The sequence below is a fragment of the Electrona antarctica genome (assembly GCF_951216825.1).
Source record: "Electrona antarctica genome assembly, chromosome: 10".
In the NCBI taxonomy this organism is placed as follows: domain Eukaryota; kingdom Metazoa; phylum Chordata; class Actinopteri; order Myctophiformes; family Myctophidae; genus Electrona; species Electrona antarctica.
The window spans coordinates 2945370-2958785 of record NC_136791.1 but is presented as its reverse complement, the minus strand read 5'-3'; the positions used below and the strand labels follow the sequence as shown (position 1 = coordinate 2958785).

The 13416-nt window shown below is 43.2% G+C and overlaps 1 protein-coding gene across 1 annotated transcript in view; it reads left to right on the top strand.

The window, feature by feature from the left end:
* The window catches only part of LOC306931498 (uncharacterized protein), a gene marked incomplete at its 5' end in the record, with an annotated part of 108485 nt that extends 97562 nt beyond the window's left edge, over positions 1–10923 (top strand). Inside the window, 4 exons of the mRNA XM_079512897.1 lie at positions 1941–1976; positions 6493–6564; positions 9781–10779; positions 10898–10923. Coding sequence (XP_079369023.1) covers positions 1941–1976; positions 6493–6564; positions 9781–9803 — 131 coding nt within the window. The 3' untranslated portion in view covers positions 9804–10779; positions 10898–10923. The remainder of the gene's footprint in view (positions 1–1940; positions 1977–6492; positions 6565–9780; positions 10780–10897) is intronic.
* Between the last annotated feature and the right edge of the window lie 2493 nt (positions 10924–13416).

The window sequence follows — 13416 nt, the reverse complement described above, 5'->3', positions numbered from 1 at the left end:
ACCAGTCACCCACGTACGAGAAGAAGAACCAGGTAGCTCCCCCTTCAGGCAACCGTATTGGGGTTTTGAATGACACTTCAGACCACAACGTGGTTGTGGACGTCGCTCGCTGCCTGCTTTCTATAACGCATCGAGTGACACACAGGCTGACAGGCAGTGCAGAGCGTGCCACGGGATGGTTATATTATTTAGGCTACATAAACGCTGCTGCCGCCTATCAAGGCATTTTATTTACATCATGGTTTTACATTCACCATCGCTGTTGAGCGGCGCTTTGTAGGGAGCCTTGTTCATTGTAGGATATCATATATGGCTCTGCATTAATGTAATAAATTTATGCGTTGTGAGCCATGATGTCATAAGTTTTGTGGATTCACCGTTTTGCCTGTTTACACGGAGAAGGGATTAAACAGCATTCTCAAAGATTTCCACTCTGGAAGGTGTTTTCACTTTGTAGCGTTTTCACCTCCTGAAAACACCGTTCTCGTCTCTAGAGGGACACCAGCATCAAACGATACTTTATGTTGCCGTTTCCTATGAACACCGTTCTCGTCTAACCCATTTAGGCCTGACGTCGAAATAAAAAAAACGTTCCCTCTGAAAGAATATATACATATTCAAAGATTTGTGCCGCATTTTTAAGATTTTTCAACTGCTATTTTTCAATAGCTAAAGTATAACAGAATGCTTGAAACACCAAAAGGGGTTCCCGCCCAAAATGATCTAAAGACCACCTAAGAAAGCAGCAGCCAGACCAGGTCATTTATCATTTATAAAGACCCGAGTGATTTATTTTAAGCTAAAAACTTAGTATAAGGACTGTAACAAATTCAGTGCATTTTTGTAAAAACACCATAACATTTCCACCTTATAGTAGATAGTAACATACAATTTACAATTTAGCAGACGCTCTTAATCCAGAGCGACTTACATTAAGCAATAACAAAAAGCATGGCATACATCACATATATAAAAAGTAGTTATCATGAAACATGTGTAAGCTAAGAACGTAACAGTGGAGTATCTATGTAAACTATACATACTATACTATATTATATATTATACATGTGTACTATAAAGTGCTATGATGACTACATAAAATGCAATTCTAGTGCTGTCTACGTAACATGCTATAAGTCTGTTTAAAATACTATCTAAGTCTACATAAAGTGCTATCTAAGGGGCTAGTGCTACGGGCCATGGTGGAGTCTGAAGAGGTGGGTTTTCAGACTACGTGCCTACACACATGCCTAATCAATATAACTTCCTATACCATTTAAACACAGTTTAATGAGAAAACAGGGGACAATTCACTGGAGCACATGGACAGTTAAGGCCTTCATTTCTGGTGCATAAACGTTAAGCATGTCTTCATCAGAGTCAAGGACTCTGGCTTGACACTGATGAAGATGTACAAACATCTAAATATTCCCTGTGTTGCTGCTACTGTTGCTGCATGTCCTGAGAAGAACCGGACTGCCTATCTACACTGATCTGCACTGTGGAATATCCCTGTTAAAACCCATTTTGAACATTATGTTATAATTTAGCTATAGAAAAATAGCAGATCTACAAGCTCATAGCGCGCCATGCGCGCTATGAGCTTGTAGGTCTGCTATTTTTTTTTAAATCGTTAAAATGTGGCGCAAATCATTGTCAATATATATATTTCAGAGCGAACATTTTTAACTAAAATATTTGCTCTGGGGGGGGGTCCCTGGAACTACATATTTTGAGATGGGGGTCTGTGGCCCAATAGAGATAATTCTGGGGGTCCTTGACATGAAAAAGGTTGAGCACCAGTACCACTGACATAGAAACATAGGTTTTTCAGAAAAATGTTAGGATTTAGAAGCCTTTTTTTTTATCGACCGCAGTCCAAAATGGGTTAAAAATGTAATGCAATGACGTCTGAATCCATGTCTTACTTTATGTTACAGATACTGAAGTGAACGAGAGCAGCACCAGCAATGGCGGTGAGTTTCCTCTATTAAGTACTCTACAATCTAGTTATCCTGAGGCAGCACAGAAGGCCAGAGACGTAAAGATCTACAGCTTCACAGAGGATTAGTTTTCCACATGCCTTCTGCCCAAGCTCGTTTATTTTCCTCCTGCACACCAGTGGATATTTCTGCTGAAAAACTAAAACAACCTGCCTAACACCCTCAAAATGAACCCCAGAACTTTGTTTTTCAGTCAATGTGTTTTTCAGTGACTAGGACTTTCTGCACTATAGTCCCTGTAAATCTTGATCATTATGCATTAAAGGCTGCATTAAAAGCTGCAATCGTTTGTTAATAAAAACCTAACTAACGTAGTTGTGGTATTGTAGAGTGGTCTCCCTGCTCCACCATCGATAAATAATATGATCCTGTGGTCCAGTAGCACCACTACTGGTTGACAATAGGTAGGGCATGAAGCTCAAAGAGTAATGTCTCCCCTGACCAAACAGGCTTTATTACCTAGTCTTAACTAGCATGATTGAACCCTACAAACCCTCCCGCGCACTCAGATCAGCCAACGCAGGGAAGCTGGAAGTACCCTCACTAAAAACGCCGGGACAACGCTCCACACGTCCCAAACTCTTCTCCCTTCTGGCCCCAAAACTGTGGAATGCACTTCCCGTTGCAATCAGAACTGCAGCATCACTCCCGATCTTCCGCCGTAGTCTGAAAACCCACCTTTTCAGACTCCATCATGGCCCATAGCACTTACCCTACCCCCCTTAGACAGCACTTCTTAGACTTATATAGCATTTGAAACAGACTTATAGCATGTCATGTAGACAGCACAATAAGTGCATTGTATGTAGTCATAGCACTTCATAGTATATAGTGTATAGTAGTCATAGCACTTCATAGTATATATGTACAGCATAGTATAGCATATATGTGTAGTTTATATGTATAGTGTCATTATATAGATATGTTCTAGTTATAGTTTATATGTATAGTGTCATTATATAGATATGTTCTAGTCACGTTCTTAGCTTACGCATGTTTCGCGATAAATGCTTTTTTACATATGTGATGTATTCCCATGCTTTTTGTTCTTGCTTATTGTAAGTCGCTCTGGATTAAGAGCGTCTGCTAAATGCCTAAATTGTAAATTGTAAATTGTAACTCAGTAGTAACAACGTCAGCACTCACGGGGGACACTCAAGTTTTAAGTCCCAGGTTGGACATTATACATCGCACAGTTTGGGCGGGAACCCCTTTTGGTGTTTCAAGCATTTTGTTCTACTTTAGCTATTGAAAAATAGCAGATCTACAAGCTAGCGTGCCACTCGGTTGCGCGCTACGAGCTTGTAGGTCTGCTATTTTTGAAAAGTCGTGAAAATGTGGCGCAAATCTTTCAATATACATTTCAGAGAGAACATTTTTAACTAAAATATTGGCTTCAGGGGGGTCCCTGGAACTACATATTTTGAGATGGGGGTCCGCGGCCCAATATAGATAATTCTGGGGGTCCTTGACATGAAAAAGGTTGAGCACCACTGACATAGAAACATGTTTTTTCAGAAAAATGTTAAGATTTAGATGCCTTTTTTTTAATCGACCTCATTCCAAAATGGGTTCATTTAAAACTCTGAGAGTTTCTGTGTTAAATTAACACCCGATATTTGACTCTGCAAGCTTGACAGGGAAGAAGAGGGTTGATTTAGGAAGGCAGATATTCATCTGTAAGTGATGAGGGAGTGAGAACCCTGCTCTGTGTGAACTGAAGTCACCTCTGCTCAGAGCGTTCCTCTACCCTGCTCTGTGTGAACTGAAGTCACCTCTGCTCAGAGCGTTCCTCTTCACTCTGAAGTCACCTCTGCTCAGAGCGTTCCTCTACCCTGCTCTGTGTGAACTGAAGTCACCTCTGCTCAGAGCGTTCCTCTACCCTGCTCTGTGTGAACTGAAGTCACCTCTGCTCAGAGCGTTCCTCTTCACCCTGCTCTGTGTGAATTGAAGTCACCTCTGCTCAGAGCGTTCCTCTTCGCTCTGCTCTGTGTGAACTGAAGTCACCTCTGCTCAGAGCGTTCCTCTACCCTGCTCTGTGTGAACTGAAGTCACCTCTGCTCAGAGCGTTCCTCTTCACCCTGCTCTGTGTGAACTGAAGTCACCTCTGCTCAGAGCGTTCCTCTTCACTCTGCTCTGTGTGAACTGAAGTCACCTCTGCTCAGAGCGTTCCTCTTCACTCTGCTCTGTGTGAACTGAAGTCACCTCTGCTCAGAGCGTTCCTCTTCACTCTGTGTGAACTGAAGTCACCTCTGCTCAGAGCGTTCCTCTTCACCCTGCTCTGTGTGAACTGAAGTCACCTCTGCTCAGAGCGTTCCTCTTCACTCTGCTCTGTGTGAACTGAAGTCACCTCTGCTCAGAGCGTTCCTCTTCGCTCTGCTCTGTGTGAACTGAAGTCACCTCTGCTCAGAGCGTTCCTCTTCACTCTGAAGTCACCTCTGCTCAGAGCGTTCCTCTTCACTCTGAAGTCACCTCTGCTCAGAGCGTTCCTCTTCACTCTGAAGTCACCTCTGCTCAGAGCGTTCCTCTTCACTCTGAAGTCACCTCTGCTCAGAGCGTTCCTCTTCACCCTGCTCTGTGTGAACTGAAGTCACCTCTGCTCAGAGCGTTCCTCTTCGCTCTGCTCTGTGTGAACTGAAGTCACCTCTGCTCAGAGCGTTCCTCTTCGCTCTGCTCTGTGTGAACTGAAGTCACCTCTGCTCAGAGCGTTCCTCTTCACTCTGAAGTCACCTCTGCTCAGAGCGTTCCTCTTCACTCTGAAGTCACCTCTGCTCAGAGCGTTCCTCTTCACTCTGAAGTCACCTCTGCTCAGAGCGTTCCTCTTCACTCTGAAGTCACCTCTGCTCAGAGCGTTCCTCTTCACTCTGAAGTCACCTCTGCTCAGAGCGTTCCTCTACCCTGCTCTGTGTGAACTGAAGTCACCTCTGCTCAGAGCGTTCCCCTTCACCCTGCTCTGTGTGAACTGAAGTCACCTCTGCTCAGAGCGTTCCTCTTCGCTCTGCTCTGTGTGAACTGAAGTCACCTCTGCTCAGAGCGTTCCTCTTCACTCTGAAGTCACCTCTGCTCAGAGCGTTCCTCTTCACTCTGAAGTCACCTCTGCTCAGAGCGTTCCTCTTCACCCTGCTCTGTGTGAACTGAAGTCACCTCTGCTCAGAGCGTTCCTCTTCACTCTGAAGTCACCTCTGCTCAGAGCGTTCCTCTTCACTCTGAAGTCACCTCTGCTCAGAGCGTTCCTCTTCACTCTGAAGTCACCTCTGCTCAGAGCGTTCCTCTTCACTGTTATCGTTGCCTCTTCTCGTCTAACCTCCACTGACTTCTCTCCTCTCCACTGTTCTCCCTTGGTGGAAAGTAACTAAGTACAATTACTTAACCCATTTTGGACTGAGGTCGACCTTTTTCATGTCAAGGACCCCCAGAATTATCTCTATTGGGCCACGGACCCCCATCTCAAAATATGTAGTTCCAGGGACCCCCCCCAGAAGCCAATATTTTAGTTAAAAATGTTCGCTCTGAAAGATTTGCGCCACATTTTCACGACTTTTCAAAAATAGCAGACCTACCTAGCGCGCCACTCGGTGGCACGCTATGAGCTTGTAGATCTGCTATTTTTCAATAGCTAAAGTATAACATAATGCTTAGTTGAAACACCAAAAGGGGTTCCCATCCAGAATGGGTTAAGTACAGTACTTTTACGTCTACTCCACTACATATCAGAGGCAAATATTGGACTTTTACATTTATTCTTTTATTATTATTATTTAAAAAGTTACTTTGTAGATTTTGATTATTATTAAAAATAATAAAATCACACCCGTGTGAAGTGAGGGACACTCTAATCAATTATTGACCTTATACCAACCTTGAAACATATCTTAGTTACGTACCCAAAAATGGTGGTCTCTGATTGGCCAAGGGTTTCCACCGACATACCGACAGCCGATGTGCTGAGACACGTGACATAAATTCTCCATTCATTGTCAATGAATGGCATTTAATGTTTGTGTTAAGACGGAATTCTACACTATAGCTGTTTATTGGAGGGGCTAGCACCCCTCAACAATGTGTATTACCCACTTCAGCCTTATATGCATTTTGGCCATTTGAAAGTTGCCGATCTACAAGCTCACAATGTGTCGCGATCCGACGCATTGTGAGCTTATAGATCTGCTGCTTTCAAAAGATGTTCATACATTTGAAAACGTATTCTGCATAATGAGTATTTTCTACTTTTGTAACTTTAAGTACATTTTGATATCACTACGTTTGTACTTTTACTCAAGTGAATTTTGAATTCCGGACTTTGTACCTGTAACGGAGTAGTTCTACTTTGAGTAGTTCTACTTTGCAGTATTGATACTTTCACTTACGTAAAACATGCGAGTACTTTTTTTTCCACCACTGTCTTATTCTAACCTCCAGTGACTTCTCTCCTCTCCACTTATTTCCTCCTCCTCCTCCTTCCTCTCTCCTCTCTCTCCTCCTCCTCTAGTGGAAACGAATGACCAGGGTGAGGGCTCGCACGAATCTGATCCAATTCCAACCGACAGCGTTCAGTCCAAAGGTATACCACTACCAGTACCAACCCGACGTGCGCACACTCCCAAGTACACACACATCATCCCTGTGCATTCTTATTAGTGGCCACAGCTGCCGAGTTAAAATTCACTTCAGCAAGAGAACCCCCAGCGCGGCGGTGCGCTATACCGAGATCCACTCGTGTTCACATTCCACCCTCCCTCTTTTCTACTTTCTGAATCCCATCCACCTCTCCTGCTCTCTCTCTCTCTCTCTCTCTCTCTCTCTCTCTCTCTCTCTATAGGGGCATGCAGGCAGGCGCTTTGTACTGTGCGTGCTCCTCCAGGGCCAAATGCATTTGTAACTCCTCTCTCCCCCATCTCCGGTGCGCAACAATGACCCTGATATTTTGGTCTAAACTTGTCAGCGTGTCTTTGGAGATTGAGTGTGATGAATTACCCCGCAATCTCGCCGATCAGGCGTTTAATAAATCAAACGTGCAATGCATATTATTTTCTTAACACGGAGGCCTATACGCAAGACTGCAGGGGCAACGATCACGCTGATAAATCATATTTGATAAGGAGATATCTAAAGATAACAACCCGTGTTGTTATCTTTGGGGTCTCCGTAGAGGCTCCACGAATGCATATCATTTGAATGTGTGCATCTTCAGCGGAGGCTGCAACTTTCCTGTCTCACTCTGGATTGTGTGTGAGGGTTGGATTGAGCTATAGCCTATGTGCAGCTTCCAGTTTGCAAAAAGGAAAATCATTAAGCAACTGTTGTGAACAGATTGTCGGTTTCTAAAGAATAGTACAGCCTGCCTTATTCCTCCTTATTCTATAAGAATAGTACAGGCTGCTAGCCTGCCTTATTCCTCCTTATTCTAAAGAATAGTACAGGCTGCTAGCCTGCCTTATTCCTCCTTATTCTAAAGAATAGTACAGGCTGCTAGCCTGCCTTATTCCTCCTTATTCTATAAGAATAGTACAGGCTGCTAGCCTGCCTTATTCCTCCTTATTCTATAAGAATAGTACAGGCTGCTAGCCTGCCTTATTCCTCCTTATTCTAAAGAATAGTACAGGCTGCTAGCCTGCCTTATTCCTCCTTATTCTATAAGAATAGTACAGGCTGCTAGCCTGCCTTATTCCTCCTTATTCTATAAGAATAGTACAGGCTGCTAGCCTGCCTTATTCCTCCTTATTCTATAAGAATAGTACAGGCTGCTAGCCTGCCTTATTCCTCCTTATTCTATAAGAATAGTACAGGCTGCTAGCCTGCCTTATTTCTCCTTATTCTATAAGAATAGTACAGGCTGCTAGCCTGCCTTATTCCTCCTTATTCTAAAGAATAGTGCAGGCTGCTAGCCTGCCTTATTCCTCCTTATTCTAAAGAATAGTACAGGCTGCTAGCCTGCCTTATTCCTCCTTATTCTATAAGAATAGTACAGGCTGCTAGCCTGCCTTATTCCTCCTTATTCTATAAGAATAGTACAGGCTGCTAGCCTGCCTTATTTCTCCTTATTCTATAAGAATAGTACAGGCTGCTAGCCTGCCTTATTCCTCCTTATTCTAAAGAATAGTACAGGCTGCTAGCCTGCCTTATTCCTCCTTATTCTAAAGAATAGTACAGGCTGCTAGCCTGCCTTATTCCTCCTTATTCTAAAGAATAGTACAGGCTGCTAGCCTGCCTTATTCCTCCTTATTCTATAAGAATAGTACAGGCTGCTAGCCTGCCTTATTCCTCCTTATTCTATAAGAATAGTACAGGCTGCTAGCCTGCCTTATTCCTCCTTATTCTAAAGAATAGTACAGGCTGCTAGCCTGCCTTATTCCTCCTTATTCTATAAGAATAGTACAGGCTGCTAGCCTGCCTTATTCCTCCTTATTCTATAAGAATAGTACAGGCTGCTAGCCTGCCTTATTCCTCCTTATTCTATAAGAATAGTACAGGCTGCTAGCCTGCCTTATTCCTCCTTATTCTATAAGAATAGTACAGGCTGCTAGCCTGCCTTATTTCTCCTTATTCTATAAGAATAGTACAGGCTGCTAGCCTGCCTTATTCCTCCTTATTCTAAAGAATAGTGCAGGCTGCTAGCCTGCCTTATTCCTCCTTATTCTATAAGAATAGTACAGGCTGCTAGCCTGCCTTATTCCTCCTTATTCTATAAGAATAGTACAGGCTGCTAGCCTGCCTTATTCCTCCTTATTCTTTGTCTGCTAGTGGCAGCATATAAAACAACTTGGCAGAGGCAAATGGCTTCGTGTAGGAAAGAAGTGCTTAAATAACAACCAGAGACGGTGCCAGTGGAGGCGAGGCATGATGTCAAACAACTATTTGGATCAGCGGAGATGAGGCATAAGAGAACTGCGTAACACATATAGTATTGTTAAAATCAGTGTCACAAATGTAACAAGGCAGACACAGACACGCCACTGTTATGTTATGTTTTGGCGCTCTGCTCGTGTCTCATTTCACCACCAGCACAGCTTTGTTTGTTTTTTCAGAGCGATATTTCTCAGTGAAAGAGACAGGGGTGATATTAGAGTGATACGAGCAGCAATAAACCAGTTACGTTCAGTGAAGTGCACACTGCACTGCAGCCAAGATCCAGAGTTTTACGAGGTGAACACAAAATCTCCAGGTCAGGGTAATCTAAGGGTGTATACTTTTTTTTTCACACGGGTGTTGCTTACTGAAGCATAGCATATCTACGAGCTCACAATGCAACGTGCTGCGGTGCATTGCGAGTAGAGATGTCCCGATGTACGGTATCGGGAAAAGTATCGGATCGGCCCTTATTTGTCATATCAGGTCATATCGGTATCGGCGAATATGCCAGTCTAACCACCGATCCGACACAGGGGTAAGGGGTTGACAGGTAAATAAGATGTTGGGGCATGTAGAGTTTGCTTTGGAGTTGCCCAAACTGCAAGTGCACATTTGAGTGAGGAGTCTGCTATAAACACAACACAAGATATATAGCTAGATATCTATAAACACAACATGAGATCACGACACTGGTATCGGTATTCGGTATCGGTATCGGCTAACACAGAAATTGAGGTATCGGGATCGGATCGGAAAGCGAAAAGAGAGTATCGGGACATCCCTAATTGCGAGCTTGAAGAACACATACTTTCAGTGTCCAACACCCACACGCAGGCCTTAACTCAGGCCTTATAGGCTCCAAATAACCTGACACATAATGTGCTGAAATAACAAATCAAAGTAAAACCCATGTCTGTTTTCCATCCAGAAACTGTGGAGAAGATAGAATGACCAGCTGAGGGACGTACAATCAACCTCCAACTGACAGCCAGCAAACTGTGTGAAGGCCCACCGTGTCCCGGCCTCAGACGAAGCCACACTATGGCAGTGTGGACTCTGAGACTGGCCCAGGCAAACCAACCGCATCGCATTCCCCCATTCCATTGACTTCTTTTACTTTGTATCTTCGTTATGAAATTCATCATGAGACCTTATGTATGTATGTATGTATGTATGTATGTATGTATGTATGTATGTATGTATGTATGTATGTATGTATGTATGTATGTATGTATGTATGTATAAATAAACTTACTATAGGACTCGAACATATCAAGCAGAAAAAAGAAGAGCCATACCTCACTGTGTTAGAGTGTATTAGAGTCATCCACCATATTGTCAACTGGGTGAGAGGAGTTCAACCAGATCAGTGTATTTATTTGGCATATTATATACCCAGCGTGAAGCTATCAGTGGGACCTTTATAATACAAGACAACGGCCCCCAGGACACTAAGTCCTATCAGTGGGACCTTTATAATACAAGACAACGGCCCCCAGGACACTAAGACAACGGCCCCCAGGACACTAAGACAACGGCCCCCAGGACACTAAGACAACGGCCCCCAGGACACTAAGACAACGGCCCCCAGGACACTAAGACAACGGCCCCCAGGACACTAAGACAACGGCCCCCAGGACACTAAGACAACGGCCCCCAGGACACTAAGTTGACCTTTATAATACAAGACAACGGCCCCCAGGACACTAAGTTGACACTACAGGCTGGCTGATGCTTAACATCAACCTGTTGCTTTGTTTTTTGTTTTTTGTTATTGTGTATGGTGTATTTTATTTTTACATTTTTTATTTCTTTGGGTGGAGGGGGTATTTTAATTGACACCACCTGGATGTCATGATGACTGTTGCTGTGATGACATTCACCTGGATGTCATGATGACATCATGTTGCTGTGATGACATTCAACAGTGATGTCATGATGACTGTTGCTGTGATGACATTCAACAGTGATGTCATGATGACGGTTGCTGTAATGACATTCAACAGTGATGTCATGATGACTGTTGCTGTGATGACATTCAACAGTGATGTCATGATGACATCATGTTGCTGTGATGACATTCAACAGTGATGTCATGATGACTGTTGCTGTGATGACATTCAACAGTGATGTCATGATGGCTGCTGCTGTGATGACATTCAACAGTGATGTCATGATGACTGTTGCTGTGATGACATTCAACAGTGATGTCATGATGACTGTTGCTGTGATGACATTCAACAGTGATGTCATGATGACTGTTGCTGTGATGACATTCAACAGTGATGTCATGATGACTGTTGCTGTGATGACATTCAACAGTGATGTCATGATGACTGTTGCTGTGATGACATTCAACAGTGATGTCATGATGACATCATGTTGCTGTGATGACATTCAACAGTGATGTCATGATGACTGTTGCTGTGATGACATTCAACAGTGATGTCATGATGACTGTTGCTGTGATGACATTCAACAGTGCTGTCATGATGACTGTTGCTGTGATGACATTCAACAGTGATGTCATGATGACTGTTGCTGTGATGACATTCAACAGTGCTGTCATGATGACTGTTGCTGTGATGACATTCAACAGTGATGTCATGATGACTGTTGCTGTGATGACATTCAACAGTGATGTCATGATGACTGTTGCTGTGATGACATTCAACAGTGATGTCATGATGACTGTTGCTGTGATGACATTCAACAGTGATGTCATGATGACTGTTGCTGTGATGACATTCAACAGTGATGTCATGATGACTGTTGCTGTGATGACATTCAACAGTGATGTCATGATGACTGTTGCTGTGATGACATTCAACAGTGATGTCATGATGACTGTTGCTGTGATGACATTCAACAGTGATGTCATGACTGTTGCTGTGATGACATTCAACAGTGATGTCATGATGACTGTTGCTGTGATGACATTCAACAGTGATGTCATGATGACTGTTGCTGTGATGACATTCAACAGTGATGTCATGATGACTGTTGCTGTGATGACATTCAACAGTGATGTCATGATGACTGTTGCTGTGATGACATTCAACAGTGATGTCATGATGACTGTTGCTGTGATGACATTCAACAGTGATGTCATGATGACTGTTGCTGTGATGACATTCAACAGTGATGTCATGATGACTGTTGCTGTGATGACATTCAACAGTGATGTCATGATGATGTTGCTGTGATGACATTCAACAGTGATGTCATGATGACTGTTGCTGTGATGACATTCAACAGTGATGTCATGATGACTGTTGCTGTGATGACATTCAACAGTGATGTCATGATGACATCATGTTGCTGTGATGACATTCAACAGTGATGTCATGATGACTGTTGCTGTGATGACATTCAACAGTGATGTCATGATGACTGTTGCTGTGATGACATTCAACAGTGATGTCATGATGACTGTTGCTGTGATGACATTCAACAGTGATGTCATGATGACTGTTGCTGTGATGACATTCAACAGTGATGTCATGATGACTGTTGCTGTGATGACATTCAACAGTGATGTCATGATGACTGTTGCTGTGATGACATTCAACAGTGATGTCATGATGACATCATGTTGCTGTGATGACATTCAACAGTGATGTCATGATGACTGTTGCTGTGATGACATTCAACAGTGATGTCATGATGACATCATGTTGCTGTGATGACATTCAACAGTGATGTCATGATGACTGTTGCTGTGATGACATTCAACAGTGATGTCATGATGACTGTTGCTGTGATGACATTCAACAGTGATGTCATGATGACTGTTGCTGTGATGACATTCAACAGTGTTGTCATGATGACATCATGTTGCTGTGATGACATTCAACAGTGACCTGACAGCATTTAACAAGCTTCTACTGTATAAAGTCCAACACACTGACACCTGCAATGTTCTCTCTTAATAACACGCCGCTGTGGTTCTAGTCCTGTTGCTTATTATTAGAGCCTAATTTGCGTCGTCGTCCGGCCGTGTCACTCTCCCCAAAAATGAGTAATTCTCACGAATCGCTCTTTTTCTTTTACCTGCGACACGGCCGGCACGACAACGTGTAAATTCAGACCGAAATCCACGTGTCAGACTCCTTGTGCTTCATTATATAACAGGAAGCTGGTCTCACTGAACATCACTGACCACATCATCCCTGATCCCGTCGGCTGTATCTGTGGCTTATAACTCCTTAACATTAAAAGACCACTTCACCACTTTTCAACCTATCTTCATATAATAGGTCCTCACTAATAATCATGAAAAAATGGTGCAATATTTTTCTACTCGGTCTGTGTCTCATAGGAGGGCTGTGGGCAGTTCAGAAACCGTCTTCCAGTGACATCATCGATGGGGAATACAAGCTGATAGAAACTGCAGGCTTTCTAGTCCTGAAAAGTTGCAATGCGAAAATGGAAGCCATCGTTCCCACGATAATGAAAATCTAAACTTTTTTGTAAAAAAGTCTTGTTTAAAAAAAAATCTGCCTAATGATGATGTCACTGGAGGACGGTTTCCAAACTGCCCACAGCCCTCCTATGAGACACA